The sequence below is a fragment of the Amaranthus tricolor genome, chromosome 2 (genome assembly GCF_026212465.1).
Source record: "Amaranthus tricolor cultivar Red isolate AtriRed21 chromosome 2, ASM2621246v1, whole genome shotgun sequence".
NCBI classification, from domain to species: domain Eukaryota; kingdom Viridiplantae; phylum Streptophyta; class Magnoliopsida; order Caryophyllales; family Amaranthaceae; genus Amaranthus; species Amaranthus tricolor.
The window spans coordinates 22,192,125-22,209,231 of record NC_080048.1 but is presented as its reverse complement, the minus strand read 5'-3'; the positions used below and the strand labels follow the sequence as shown (position 1 = coordinate 22,209,231).

Genomic DNA, 17,107 nt, shown 5'->3' with positions numbered 1-17,107 from the left:
GTTACCCAGGACAACCACCCTACCCTTATCTTTTTCTTTACACCCATCAGCTTTGTATTTAGTTTTATAAATCCATTTGCAAGCTATTGCTTGTTTACCAGCAAGATGAACAGACAAGTCCCATGTCTTATTGAGCTCTAAGGTTGCTAGCTCTTCATTCATGGCTTTAACCCAATTCTCTTGTTTTATTGCTTGTTTGAAGTGTAAGGGTTCAGGCTGGTGGAGTAGTTGGGTAAGCAAACAGGAGTGGTGATTTGTGATAGGTGTACATGTGACATTGGCTGCATGATGAGTTAAGGTATGATAATCACTCAACCAGGATTAGGATCAGGATCAGGTTCATCTTGAACTAGTTTAGGCTCATGATTAGGTGTGTAAAGGAGACCAGAATCATCAGTTTGGTGAGGTTGAGTAAAGGAGGTTGTGGAATTTTTTGAGGGAATGGGGAGAGTACAAGGAATAGAGGACTTGAGGTGATAAGGATAGATGGACTCATGAAATTTTACATCCCTAGAGACAAAAATGACTTTTGTAACCAAGTTGAGGAGTCTATACCCTTTTTTTATGAGCTGCATATCCCAGCATAATACATGGTATCCTCCCTGCTTGAAATTTGTCTTTGGTGGGAGAGGGATTATATGCAAAGGCAAGACATCCAAAGCCCTTAGTTGAGACAAATCAGGTTTGGTGTTGTGTAGGACTTTGTATGGGGTTTTATTTTGAAGGACTGGAGTAGGAAGTCTGTTTGTAATAAAGGTTGTAACACCCCAGCCCCTCGGACCGCGGGTGACTACTCATGGAGATTGTAGACTAGCCCCACAAACCAACACAAGTCTTTCCAGCGCACTTTGGCCTCACTCGTTCGCACCAGGAAAACTTCCTAGGAGGTCACCCATCCTAAGATTACTCCCCACCAAGCACGCTTAACTGTGGAGTTCTTAGAAAATGGGCTCCCTTGAAAAGAAGATGCACCTTGTTGATATATGTATTCTATCAATCCCTTAGCTAAATCTTGGGTATTAAAAAGGCAGCTGTAAGCACACAATCTCCCCAAAATTGCAAGGGAAGACCAGCCTGAAATCTCAATGCTCTCCTCATCTCCAATATATTCATATGCTTTCTTTCTACTCTTCCATTCTATTGTGGTCTATCCACAGAGCTCGTCTGATGTATAATCCCAAGCTTCCCAAATAAAGCTTTACATTGTCTATCTTCAAATTCCGTGCCATTATCAGACTTGTGTTTTCCTCTTATCTTAACTTTGTAGGCTCCCCAGATGTCCACATGAATCGGTTGAAAATGTTCTGCAGCATAGGAAGCACTTAGACTATAAGGAAGTTTTGTGAACTTGGCCATTGGACATACAACACACACTCTATTTTCTTTGGTGTCATTTTTAGAGATGCAACCACTATTTATCAGTGTATGCAATGCAGCATGTCCCATCCTATAGTGCCATGATTCAGCTTTCCCAAGCTGATTTGTGTTGGTAATGCTACAAGGGTTTATAGTGGCATTCATCTCCAATTTCTTTTGCTGCAGGTGTTTTACATTACACAGCTCCCTTTTCCGCTCACTCAATGTTTCTTTCATCACTCATTTTTCAAATAATACAATCCATTTTTGCTCTTCCTAACTCCTTTCACCTTATCATTTACAGTGCTTACAATCATGCAAAATCCACTGAAGAAATTTACCTTGCACTGATTGTCCTCTACAAGCTTAGTGACTGAGAGAAGGTTGTGCATAAAGTCACTAACATGCAACACATTTTTCATTCTTAAGCTATTGTGCAATGTCACATCACCATAGTGAGATATTTCAAAGGTTAATCCATTTGGCAAATTGATCTTATTCCGACATGTTATCTTCCTTGGGAGATCTAGCATGCTTAGATCTTCTGTCATATGATCATAGAAACCTGAGTCTATAATCCATTCATGCTCAACACTTGTAGCATTACAGCAGGTCACCATGTTTGTAAATCCATTCTCAAGATCATCTTCTATCTGAGAAGACACTCCTGTGTGCTTACTTCCTCCAGGCAGGAGTTTCAATAGTTTTTCCCGTTGTTGTTCACTAATGCTAGTCCCAGTGCTGCTCAAGGACTGTGCATCAAAGTCCCCTTGAGCATTGGCAGCAACTCTATTTCCTGACCCCAAATGCTGAGTTTTTCCACTCTTATTCTGGCTCCCTCTAGGGTATCTGTTGTTATATCTGCCCCCTTGATCTCTCCCCTTATGTTCATTCAAGTTTCCACTACTATGCTTGTGTTTTGGGTGCCATTTGGGATATCCCACTGTAACATTTAAGAAATTAATATTTTTAGAATTGGAGAATTTAAAATTAATATTATAATGAGAATTATTTTGGATTGAGTCGGATAATTTATTTTGGGCTAAGATAACGGGGAAACAGATTGGGTCTAAGTATATGGTGGATATTATAAAATATCTCTTTTAATTTATTAATTTATTTTCCTTCTTTTCATTTCTTATTTGATTATAATTTCTTTTTTTAATTCTTCCTACTTCTAATTTGGAAACCGAAAAACTAAAGGAAAAAAAAATTAATTTGTTGTCTCCATTTAACAAAAACAAAACTGAAAACCAACACTGGGTTCATGGCCTTCTTCTTCCTTTAAACAATTACAACAATCACCTTCAATTCTTTATGAATTTTCGAAACCCTCAATTTGTATTTTGTTCATCCTTTTCCTCTGAATTTCGCAACCTTCTCCCGCAAATTACTCTGAGAAATTCAAGTATAGAACAATAGCTTTACCGCTTTTCGTTCCTTGCCATTTTTGCCTAAAAACTTTTCGAAATGCACAACAATGGTACAGGTTCAAATTATTGAACAGAAAGCACCACCTTCACGCCATTGTTGTGGTTGAACTCTATTGAAACAATATCAAGTCTCTTATTTCTTCATATCTTTAATCTAAGAAAAACTGCACTTTTGTCCTTGATTTACGAAAGAAGACAAGCTAATTCTTTTCTTTTCTATGATCCAGGTTCAAAATTTTTCTTTTCTTTTAATTTTGCTTTCTATGAATTACTTGTTTCAATTTTCAAATATAAATCTCCCAATCATAAGTAACTGATTTCAAGACTAATTATATGTGGTTGTTTAAATTAGAGTAGTGAACTTTGTTTGGATTGATGTTAATTAGATGAATCTTGGGATATTTGTATTGATTTAAAGAAGTATTGAGATTATAGACTTTGTTGATATTATTTGTGAAGATTGCATGTTGGGTTAAAATTTTTTGATTTTGATAAATGATGAAATTATTGAGAGTATGAATTTTGTTGGAAAAGGGTTAATATTAGGGGAAGTATTGAATAATTTGAAATCCTTAGAATGAATAAGGAGTATTCATGATTTTTGGTATGAATGTACATATAGTGTTTATTTGGAAAATATAAAGAGATCAATTAGACAAGGGAGTAATCTTTAAAAGAAGTTAAACAATTCTAGATTGCGATTATAATATTTTGATGATATATATATATATATATATATATATATATATATATATATATATATATATATATATATATATATATATATATATATATATATATATATATATATATATATATATATATATATATATATATATATATATATATATATATATATATATATATATATATATATATATATATATATATATATATATATATAGAGAGTTTTTATGTTAGATTGTGTTTCAAACGTGACTCCTTGAAGTGACAGTGATGGTGAGTAGTAGCAGTCCCTTAAAGGGTCTGGCTAGACTACAATTTTGAAAATTGTTTTATAAAAGCTATGAATTTTATAATGTTGAAACAAATTTTTTATGAATGATTATGCTAATATTGATATGGTCAATGGATCGGGATCACGAGCTGGTAATTGACGAGGTAGAGGGAAAATCTCCCTTACTCCCTATTTTGAGGTGAATTGTCATTCAAATATTGACTAGCCTCACCCGAGAGTGACATAGCCTTAGAGCTATGGATGTTTCTCTCAACTAGACTCCCTGTGCGCACATAGATCTAGAAAACTGATCTTGCTTTTAAACTTATGATTTAAATTACTGTGTTTTGTTGTTTTGGATTATTACTTCTCATTCACTTTAACCTGACCCCCTGTAGTTTCCTTCTTTTAAATAGTCTACAAATCGGAACCGGTTAGGAATGATGGGTTAGCGGTGATGATTAGAGTTACATGGATGTCAAATTGAGATGAGTATGTGAGAAGTTGTAGCTTTGTATTAGGTTTTGGTAAATGTATATTGGACTAGATTGTATTGGTTATGTTGGACTTTTATAGTGACTTTTATGATTACTTTGGGTTTTAATTAGCTGTTTGGATTTAGAATTAGCTAATACAACTATGTAATAGAACTGGTGATCTCTTTGCACAAGTTTTGGAATTGAGAATTAAGTTTCTTGGGAAATAAATCCCGTGATGACCCTGTTTACTCAGTCAACGGTAAGTTGGGTTGTTACACCCACTACTGTCCAGCATCGATCATCAGCATGTCCTTTCATTCCACACGCTTTACACACCTCAATCCCTCTACTATAAATGGCTAAGATCTCCGCATCATTTTTGTCACTCGAACACACTTCCCTTTAACTCTCTTTTTGTTGGATCATGGAGCACACCATTTCTACACGAGGGAGAGGAGTCATCATCATTATGTGACTCCTTTGATGCTTATAGGTTTCATTCAACCCCGTAAGAAACTTAAATAGCTTCTGTTCATCCTTCTATTTATTCAGCACATTTAAGAAACATTGCATTTCTTCTGACACTAAAAACAAAACTGGCCACACAAAATTTAAAGAATCCAGTTCTTCCCACATTCCTTGCATATAAGTGTAATATTCATTTACACTCATGTTGTTTTGTTTTGCATCATATACATTTTTTTTAACTGGTATTTTCGTGCTCCATTAGTTATCAGATATTGTCTTTCAAGATGTTTCCATATATCACAGGCAGAAGTGAAATAAATAACAGATTTCTTTGTACCTAATATCCATGCTATCACTATGTCGTTGCAAGTTTCCACATTTCTGATCTTGCCTCATCATTTTCCTCCTTTATCACTGCTCCAGTGATAAACCCAAGCTTCCTCTTTGCAGATAGAGCTATCTTCATAGAGCGTCTCCATTCTCTATAGTCAGTTACACCTTGCAACTTTTTTACACTCACAGTTGTAGACCCATCAGAAAGGTGTAGGTACAAGGGACTGTATTGGTTGGGTTCTTTTTGTTTTGATTTTGATTTTCAGCTTCTGCTTTGTACATAAGAGAATCGAGAAAGGGAAAGAAAGAACTAACACAGAATGAGAAAGGAGAATGGAAGAAAAGAATGTTGGTGAAAAGCTTGTACCAGTTTGCAGGTACAGGAAGCGGAATTTTACGAAATGAGCGAAGGACAGAGTGAAGGCCTACTCTGATACCTTGATGACTAAATATTTTCTGTCACATGTACTAATCCCAAAAAAGGGAAATGAGGTTTATTCCTCTTTTTGTTTACTTGTCATTTTATAAGGCCCTCAAGGCAAATATATACATAGCACAAGTGCTTAGCCTATACAGCTAGCAAAAAAGCAAAAGGACACACCAAAAAGGGAAAAAACACATAATAGCCCATGAGCATAAATAAACTTGCATGACTATCTTCATTAGAGTTAAAAAAGAAAAAAAAACCTAATTGTGGTGCTTATTAAAAAAAAATTCTCAAAGTAGTGTTCTTGTGGGCGAGGTATGACACAAATCTACTTTATTTTTGGTTTGGAGCCCCCAAACCTTAACGTGAACTAAAATAATTGTAGTAATATTTTTATAAGGGATTGAAGAATGTCTGAAAATATCTTCAATTTGCGATAAAAAAAATCGCTTCTCTTGATACACCTGTAGCTAGCTGCAAATAATTGATGCATTTGAGACTTGTAGCTGAGTAAACTGACGGTGAAAACTAAAGTAAAAAAGTTAAAATCAACATTTTGATATAATATTATTGTTGGAAGTAAGTTTGTATTTCAAAAAAATTTAATAAAATAGTTTCTACTCTTAACTCATCCACTCAAAATAATCCTTAATTAGTATTAGTTAACTCAAAATAACTTTACAATTGGTGTACCTTTTTCATAATGAACCAAAATTTTTTATGCATCTTTTCAAAATGCTCTCGATTGATATATTAGAAAAATAATTCGGATTATTTTGAGTTAATCACTACCATGAATTATTCCAAGTAGATAAGTTATCCTGATAACTTTTTTTAATTAAGTATATAAATAAGTGAACTGCTTCACGTCCTCCTAAATATATTGCCCATGCAATCCTAATTTTTTTTAAATTCCCCCAACCTATTTCATTAAATGATATTTTTAATTATATCTAAAGAAAAAAACAGACTTTTGAATCTTTAATGCCATATTACATCGATATTATTATATCATAATTGATTTTATTTAGCAGATGTGATACGATGTGCTTACTAATTATTTTATTGGTTTTATTTTCAGATTTGAAGCCTCAAAATCAAATTAGGATAAATTAGTTAAATTTCTTTTTTCCGTAAAAACTATTTTAAAAAATAAATTTTTAATGAGCACTAGAGAATATATTGTTTTCTTTTCTAATTTTACATAGACCTACTATTATTTTGGTTCACAATAATGTTTGGAGGATCCAAACCAAAAGTAAAATAGCTTAGTGACATGTCTTACATATATGAACACTACTTTGGCAAATATTTTTAACTAAACTCCAAAGTATTTTTTTCCATTTTTAACTCCGCTTAGGCAAATCATTCTTTTTTATTCCAATCTTAAGATAATATCTAAGCATATTGAACTCCACAGATATATAAAATGTCTTTTGCAACTAAAAACGCGAGAGATGTAGAATAAAGATATGGATGATGGAAATGATCTATGTACAACAAATGTTAGAGGAAGAAGAAAAAACAAAAAATGAAAAACACAACTTTACGAAGGAAAAAGATAAGGTAGTTTTACTTGTCTATTTTGAAGTGAGTGAGACTGAGAAGGAATATAATAACCAAAAAGAATGAGGGAACTCGAACATATGGGGAAACTAACCCAAGTTTAATGCATTCTGAGATATTGCGATTTCTTGAAAAAACCGAGTAACTTAGAGGTTGTTATAAACAGCTAAATAAATATTTCTAAACGTGGATTGGCATTATCAACCAGTTAGAGGCTCATCCTCAAAGTGGATCAAATAGAGATGATATTATTAATAATGCTCATTGACGTATAAGTAGTGACATCCAAATAATTGAGATTTTGTTGTAATCGATGCATGTGATGTTCTTAAAGATTATCCTCGGTGGTAGGCTAAAAAAAAAAGAGAATAGCCGATAAAATGACCCAAAAAATCTAGATTAAATGAGGATGAGGCTTATTCTACGCTATGTAATCTAAATACACTAACTATTACACTAAATATTAAAAAATGCATTATGAAATAAGAGATAAAATCACAATCTAATTACACTAATCAAAAGTCATAAGTGGCCCAAAACATTAGTTAAAACCTAAATTAAATAATTAATAATTAAACGCTATTAAATTATATTGATTACATGTTAAATAATAATAGTATCTTTAATTATATATCATCAAATAAACTATCTTTTAGTAAATTTATAAATGAGGAAAAAAAATGTATTTTGGGGTGTAGATAAAATTTTCGTGATTGTTAAAGTGATGTGGATGTTTTATTTGGTGTAAATGAGAGAGAAATGAGGAATATTATTAAAAAATTAAAATAAATACTTTTAATACTCGAGATTACAAATATAGAGGGACTTACATGAGCCAAGCCAGAAGAAGTTGCTCTAATAAAGCTGATGGGATTGCCAACATATGTTAATTGCTCAGTTGGACCCACCATGTTTGATACTGTGAAGGTTGTGTTACAAATAATCCTGTAATTAAGTATGCTGGCCGCCTGAAATTCCAATTATAAGTTTAAGCAATAAGACATATGTTAATGAAATAAAAAATTATTTTATATAGACTTCTTTTGCATATCTTTATTCTTTCTTTGTATTAAATCAGTAAAAATTGTTTTACATCAAAAATAAAAATTATTTTGTTCAAACATGTTACGAATACTTTCTATCATATAAAATCAAAATAAGATTGCAAAATTTAATTAAATTCATGATTTAGCTAAAAATTAAACATGAAAATTTATTTATGGTATCTTACCTTTGGTCCTAAAAGAGACATTATCAAACGACCTATATTGTAAGAGAAATGCGCCTCCAAGGATTTTTTCTTCTTATCTACCATAGCCTTTGCTCTCTTTACATAGTTAAGAGGATCCACATCTTTTGTATGACAATGAATAGGTAGCAATATTATGCCAAATCGATTACCCCATTTGGCTTTAGAACCTTCTTCCATCAATTTTGATAATTCCTAATTTATCAAACCGATAAACAAAATCAATTAGGTAATTATATTGTTCTATATTAGTATGTCAACAAGCAAGTCTAAATAAATACGATATAAGGTAGTTACAAGTTAAAAAAATATCTCAAAGTAATGAACACATTTTGCATATGGACATATTTTAGCATTTTATTTTATTTAAAGTAATGTTAATTATAGTTAGTAATATATTGTAGCATCTTTTTGGTTCTACGGTTGTGTTTTGCTTACGTCTAATAATTATTCTCACTGTCACATTTGCCGAACGAAGCAATTGTTAAAAAGGAATTTGAACTCACTACATCTTAAACATGGAAAAATTCACTAATAATTTGAGCTAGAACTTTTTTTACAACTCGACTTAGTTATATATGTCACATATACAATTCTTGTACTTTAGATTTGTTCCAAGCAAAAGAATGTGAAGATAACATGGTAATAAGAGTGTAATGTAATTTACTTACAAAAGTTATTAGACAATGTTTATGATCACTTATTCCCCTCCTCTAATCAATATTTTTCAACACAAAATTTAATCTACCAATTATAGCTCCATTAACATAAGAATGTGATGTTCTTTGGTATCCTCATTAAGCTCAAATACAAATCCTCCCAAAATTAATAATTAGATCCATTATTGAATTTGGGAAGATAACAAAATAAAGACCCTATATAAATTATGCAAGAACAAAATCAATCCAATCTAATAATACCATAAGGTTATTGTGGTTCACCCAGTATACACAACGTCTTCGTTCGCCTAGTTGCTTATAAATTGATGAAATTTAATATTTTTATAAGCTAAAACGGAGTATTATAATGGAGATTCTAGAATCGGAGAAGAAAGGATATGAGGTCTTATAGAGGGATTACAATTAAGAGATAATGCCAAATTTAGAGATTGATACTCTTATTCTATATGTTAGGGTATTTATAGAATCATACCGCTAACCCTTACATTGATTCAATAGACCATGAAAACAAAGTCTTTTTAAAAATGAGATGGAACCTAAAGTGGAGTCAACTTTATGGTGACCACAGTAAAATTTCAACTCGATGATGTGCTCATTTCTGTACACATTTTTCACCCCTCTTAAGTACCAAGTCTCGGGTTTTTCAATGATTTCTTCTATATTACGTATGATTTTACCTTGCTCTTTCCTTTCGGTTGTTTAATGGTTATTTCGGGTATTTGTAAGTAAATAATTTCCAAGTTTTCAGAGACTTTGGCACGCTTATCAAGGTTTTCCAAAAGCCACGCGGAGTTCAAAGACACTCTTGATGTCTCAAAGGTGCAAAGATGTGTGTTCACATGATGATTCGACCAAAGTCAATAGCATTCGGTTGAATACTCTTGGCAATTTTCCATAATAGGCGAATGGTTCTTGGCATGGGTGAATGACACATCCATTTGTGAATGGAGTGCTTGAAAAATTCCACGCATGTTCTTGTGAAGGGGAAATGATACATAGGTTCGGACGAAGACAACCATTCGACAAAATGAGCCCTTCAATTTGGTCGATTGGATCTTAATGCACAAAACCAGATTCGGTAAGTTAATCAAGATTCGACCAAATGAATTACTTATACGAACAATGAACCTGTTTTTCTACGAATATATTTTTCCCCTTAACTCGACTTCTGGATGGTTAGGGACACTTTAGGCATCATCTTTTAGACTATTTAAACCCCCGAATCTCTGTTGGGAAGTACTTATGCCTCATTTTATTACTTTTGTTCTAGAATAGATTTTAAGCTTTCTTTATTTTTCTCTAAATCCTAGTTTTCGATTTTAATGCTTTTAATCTTTCTATTTCATCTTTTCTACTTTTATGCATTGGTTTTCAAGTTTTGTTTTGGATTCTTCATTTCATTTCTATTATAGCGCTAATCTTGGTTTGTAAGAATCATTTCTCTTCTTGCTTTCTAGATTAGTTATTGCTTTTATTATTTTCTTATGGAATATATCATTATCATTGATTGCCATATTCATACTATTCATGTCTACACATATTGCTTTCCTCATTAATATGACTTTTTTTAGTTCAATAATGAATGTTTGATTAGTGAAACTCTAGGAAAGGAAATGTTCTTCAATGTATAGGATTAGTGAGAAGATAATAATACTTGGTCATTGATATTCGATACGAATCTTGTCCAGCCACTCCTAAGGAGACATAAGTCGATTATAGGTTGTTCGTGTGGTTTGTGGAATCGCCAAATTCACCTTGTTATCTTGAGTGTCAAGACTAGTTATTATTTGATTTATTCTAACCTAGTTTATCTTTCATCAAAATCACTTTCCTAAGGTGTACCTAATCTATCTTTATTTTTCTTATTTGATTTATATAACATTAATTGCTTGCTTGGTTTTTCTTACTCTTAGTTATAGACTTTTTACCCAATTACCTAAATCTTGCCATATTTAGAGAACATATTTCATTCACACTTGTCCTCGTGGTTTAACCCCCTATTTACCACTATACTTGTGTAGTGCTTAGGGTGTATAAATGTTGATTGAAGGTATTACGACAAAGCCTTATTTACTGGATTATGCAGCTGCCTCCCTGAAAGTCGAATCGACTTTTGTTTGTTGCCAGGCTCCTTCGAGAAATAAAAAAAAGCTGACTCGACTTTCGTCCTCCCTAACCAAAGTTGATTCGACTTTTAGCCCTTGGACTAAAACCTCAAAGCTTCCTATTATACTCAATTGTAGCCTATAACTACTCTCCATAAAAAGCCTTAAGATACCTAATTGTCCACACTTAAGTCTAGACATAAGGCACACTTATCACACTTTTCACCTTGGCATGAGTCCCACAAGTTATATCTCTTCTATATATAATGCCTACTCACCATCAAACATAATAAATGAATCTTAAAATAGCATGATGAATGAATCATATACACACCAAAATTGTGTAAATCACATACAAACTTCTCGTTATGTTACTCTTAAGCACCACCTATGTGTAATTTATATAGGCCTCCCTTCTTATGTAATGTCTAACTCTCTAACACCACCTTTGTGAAAATTACATACACAACCTCCAACTGTACATAATTGAATCACATACACATTACCCTTAGGCCCTCGAAGGGCATTCCTTCTTATGTAATGTGTAACTCACTAACATGACCATTGTGAAAATACATACACAACCTCTACCTATACATATGTGAATCATATACACATATACATTAGGTCCTCAAGGGCATCATAAAACACAAGGTGAAGGATCAACCAAGTCCACAAACAATAAGAACTTGTTAGTTGGCAAAGTCATGGTCATTGCATCTACCAAATTATCGTTTATAGCAATATTTACAAAAAAAACCCTTCATCTTAATTTTTCCCCTAATAAAGTGATATTCGATGTCAATATGTTTGTTACTCCTTTTGAAAGTATTATTAACCATATGGATTTCTCTTTTACTATCATAATATACACATACGAACCCCAGCACATAGTTCCGTTATGAGACCATTTAACCACTACGCTTTCATAAACGAGTATGCAATACCTAGACGAACAAGGATATAATTCTCTTATGAGACCCTTTAACCACTACGCTTTCATAAAAGACTGTGCAATGGCCATAAATTTTTTTTTGTTTATATAACCTCTTGCAAAGAACATAGACAACTAATCGCCATACCAACAAAATTAAATTTGAATTTTGATGTGGGCTTCCTACCCATCTATGTCACCACCATAATTCAAGTCACAATATCCAATTAGGCCATTCTTACCAATACCGAAATCAAGACAAACATGTGAAGTACCCTTTAAGGACCTTGACAACAATTTTCACCACATTCTAATGCCGCTTCTTCCGGTTATTCATATACATACTCACCATACTCAAACCTTGAGCAATGCCTGATCTAGAATACATTATAGCATACATCAGACTATGCACTTCTTGGTTGGTTTGTAGACAAACATATCTTGAGAGCATGAAGTAAAGAATAAGGAGCATAGAAAAAAATTTTCACATTCTATAAAGAAGCGTTGTAGCACCTTCTTAATGTATCTCCTTTGACTAAGATATCAACATTGTTCCCAACCTAATACAATCATAGTACCAAGTATTTATTTGCTTAATAAAGATCTTTAATGTCAAACTCATTCGACAAAAGCTTGTTTAAAGCCTCCACCTCAAGCATGTTACTATAAACGACCAACAGATTATCTACATATAACATGAGTTAAAAAGGACCCCATATTTGTATCCATCGTACAAACATATTTATAAAGAGCTACGTAAAAAACTATGAGCTATAATGAAGGAATCAAGTATCCTATACCATTATCTTTAAGATTTTTTTAAATCGTAAACAAAACTCTCTAAGCAACACCCATAGTCCTGCTTACATATCATCTTGAATTCATCGGGTTGCTTTATGTATCTTTAACCCTCTAATTCCCTATGGATAAACATCTTCTTTTAATATCCAACTAGTGTAAATCCAAGTCCTCCATCCCCACCAAAGCTAATATGACTCTAATTAAAAATGTTTCACAATTGGAGAGAACAACTCATGAAAATTAATGCCTTAATTTTAGAGTATGCCTTTAAAAATACTCAAGCATTTTAGAGGGAGCCAACATCATTCAATGATCCTTATCTCGTCTTAAAAATCCATTTGCACCCTAGAAATCCACTTGTTTTTTTTTTCAAGCTTTCATAATGGACTAAGTTTTATTCTAGTCAAGAGATTCCGTATGTTACTTAATAGTTCCAAGTCACTCACTTCTAACTATTAAAGTAATTGATTCTTATGTGGGCTAAGATCATCCGTGTCTTTGATCTCACTTGCAAACGTGAGTGCATAGGCTATGTATACAATAAAATTCCTCAATTTACGTCTTAGTAGACTTCATTTTAAGATCATTGCACATTAAGAGATAATGATTTCACCATTCTCAACACTAAGAGCTCCCAAAGATTTTAGAAGCTCCACCTTCTCATAGACATCTTGTATTGAACCTAAATTGTAATGAAAAAAATCCACACCAGGAGCAAGCATAATTGGTTAATCAAGTATAACATCTCCAGAAGTTATTATTCTACTAAATTTTTTTACCACACGCTACATCCCTTTACACTCAATTCATAGTCCATGAAAATACATTTTATATCGCTTCACTCACATATATTTATGTTGGATAACAAAATATTTTCAAATTAAATATATCAAGCAACAAGTTAAACCATATCTCTTGATGGCCCTTACAGGTTACTATGGTGTATGGAGACAGTTGACCAAGTACCACATTTTGGAATATGCCTTAGCCCAAAATTACATACCAAATATTACATCATTCGACAAGAGTCTTGCCCTTTCCAATAATTCCTTGGTCATCCTCTCGGCCGCATTTATTTTTTTGGGCCTACCCACACAAGTAAGATGCCTAACAATCCCGTAATTGGAGAACACTAAGAAACCCTTAGCAACAAACTTTAAGCTTATTCGATCCTCAATGTCTTGATGTTGTTATCAATTCTCTATTCAATCCCTTTCTTTCAATTTTCAAAGACACATATTACTATAGTCTTTATTATAGTGAAGTAACAAGAAACATTTCTTGAGTAGTCATCACTGTAAGTAAGTAGGTGGTTACAATAACCAAAAGAGGTCTTACTAGATAGACCACCTAGGTTTGAATGTATGTAATCAAGTATTCCCTTTATGATGAACAACGACCTTAAACTATCCTTTTATCACTTGCTAAAATGACATTGTTCATGAACTGAGAGATTCCCAAGCTTCTTCCCTCCAAACACCCCTTACTACACCATGTAAACAATTCTCAAGTACTAAAGTCTAGTATCATAACTAACATTTAACTAGTGGAGACATTTTCCAACCGCATAATGGATAAAATATATTCATTGTATTTTTGTTATTCCCCTTTTACATGTTGGCCCAATGTAATAACCACTTTCATCTTTTCAGTTACAAAGTTGTTTTGCTATTTTTCCTTTACTCCTTAGCATAGTATAGGATTCTTGACAGCTTATCAAGGTTGTTATATGAGCTACTACACATTGTATATATTGGCTCTCCTTTTATTGTACTATTGCTTACTGATACACGAAATGCATTAATTGCAATATTGTTTTCTTCTTGCTCTATTTTTTTCTTTCAACATAATATGTTTGTTGTAGTGTGCCTCCATTATTTTGCTTATCATAATTGCAGCAACTTGCTATCATAGCTACTATTATCATGGTATTAGAGCAGATTAGGTCCTAATCAGTTCTTCAATTTTTTTCTGATTCTTTCCTTTTTTTTTTGATTTTTTGATTCATGGATAATACTACTTCTCACACTAATTCAACACAAAATCCTGCATTTCTTCACCATTTACATCCTTCATATCATGATAATCTAAAACTTGTAAACATAGTCTTTGATGGAGTAGCTATGGAGACTGGAAATGATCAATGATAATATGATTCATTACTAAGAATAAGTTGTGCTTTGTAGATAGAAGTCTACATAATCCTCAAGATGATGATCCTAACAAGAAAGCATAGGAACAGTGTAATAATATGTTCATCGGTTGGTTGATAGCATCTCTGGATCAAATGATAGCTAAGAGTGTTATGTATTATTCATTTGCATACGAATTCTGGAGTAACATTGAGGAAAGGTTTGATACCTTAACTTCTACAAAAATCTATTCTTTACATAAAGAGCTTTCTAAAATTTCTCAAGAAAATAACATGAGTATTGCTTAGTATTTTACAAAAGTTAAGTCAATTTGAAATTTGACAACTTAAATCCTATACCTACTTGTGATTGTCATAGATGTTCATGCGGTTTAACCAAAAAGATGTTGAAGCTTCAACAGAACCAACGCTTAATCAGGTGAAGGTTGATGATTCATATCGTCCAATTAAAACAAATATCTTAATGCTGCCCGAGTTACCAAAGATTTCCACAACCTATCGAATGCTTCAACACGAAAAGAAGCATAAGGAAATATCTAAGCCAAATACACCTTCTAGTGATTCCATGGTTTTTGCTGCTAACAAGAGAGATTTTCATGATAGACGTTTGTCACACAATAAACATTATAAGCAGTCTTCGACCTCTTCTTACAGCAAACCCTATGCTAATAATGATTCCAAAAGACATGCCATATATTTTTGTGAACATTGTAAGTTTTTGGCCATTCTATTGAAAGGTGTTTAAGCTCAATGGCTACCCACCTGGTTTCAAGCATAAGAAGTTTGTTGGATGTGTTTATGATGATGAAGAAAAAATAGACAAGCAAGATCTTGGTATAACAACTAAAAAACTAAATAACCTTTTGGAACAAACAAAAAGAAAATGATTATGTTGATATGCCTCTGAATCTTGAAGATCCTTCTCACTCGACTAATATTGCTGGTAAATTATGTTTTCTTTCCAAATCTCTTACATCAAAATTAGTTGATAATGGTGCTACTGACCACATGTGCAATTCTTTGGATTATTTTCTCTTTACTAAAAAAATTAATCATCCAAAGCATAGTGTTACTTTTCCTGATGGACGCAAAGTGGTGGTTGATATTTATGGTGATGTTGTTTTAATGGATTAAATTGTGCTAAAAAATGTTCTATATGTTCCCACCCTTCAGTTTAGTCTAATTTTTGTGCCTAAATTATGCACTGATGTTTGCTCTACAATTGTTTTTACTAATGGCGAATGTCTCCTTCAGGGCCATTCAAAGACAAGAACTCTAGGTAAATTGTCCAATGCACAGTCCTCTAAACAATCTGTCAAAAATATTGATCTAGCTAAGTTGTGGCATCTTAGATTAAGTCACCTACCTTTTTCCAAAATGAAGCTTTTGTTTCCTGACATTGATGTAAATAAAGTACATGAGTCTACCATATCTATCATTTGTCCTACTTCAAGACAAACCAGAATAGCTTTTCCATCTAGCTCTTTTAAGACAACAAAATGTTTTCACTTAATTCATCTTGATGTATGGGGTCCTTATACGCATGTTACTCATGATGGATGTCATTTTTTTCTTGACCATTGTTGATGATTTTGGTAGAGCAACATGGATTTACTTAATGAAAAATAAAGATTAGTCCATTTCCTTTTTTAAACATTTTATGCGTCTATAAACGCAATTCCACACCCACATCCAATCTATTCGGAGTGATAATACCAAAGAACTTTGTGAAGGTAAAGCCCTACAATTATACCTTAACAAAGAAAAATTTCACCAAAAATCTTGTGTTGATATCCCTCAATAAAACAGGGTTGTTAAAGCAAACACTGACATCTTCTACGTACTGCTAGAGAATTAGCTTTTCAATCCAATCTTCCCACTTGATTTTGAGGTGAATGCATCAAAATCACTATTTACATCATCAATCGCATACCTTTATCTTGTATAAATAATATTTGTCCTTATAAGAAACTTTATGGCCAAGCTCCTAATAATTCTCATTTCATGTCTTTTGGCTGTCTATGTTTTGTTTCCACTAAGAAACAAGTTAAACTTAAACTACATCCTAGAGCTGATTTATCCATTTTCATAGGCTATGTTTTTGGTACAAAAAAACCTACAAAATAACCCTACTACTAACAAAATCACTATCTCTAGAGATGTTTC

At 32.7% G+C, this 17,107-nt stretch overlaps 1 protein-coding gene across 2 annotated transcripts in view; it reads right to left on the bottom strand.

The window, feature by feature from the left end:
- Window positions 1–17,107, bottom strand: part of LOC130806323 (wax ester synthase/diacylglycerol acyltransferase 5-like) — a 44,198-nt gene that overhangs the window by 17,071 nt on the left and 10,020 nt on the right. For both annotated transcript variants that reach the window (XM_057671342.1, XM_057671344.1), the window contains exons 4-5: window positions 8,252–8,464; window positions 7,851–7,988 (exon numbers count right to left, since the gene is read on the bottom strand). In XM_057671342.1, coding sequence (XP_057527325.1) covers window positions 7,851–7,988; window positions 8,252–8,464 — 351 coding nt within the window. The remainder of the gene's footprint in view (window positions 1–7,850; window positions 7,989–8,251; window positions 8,465–17,107) is intronic.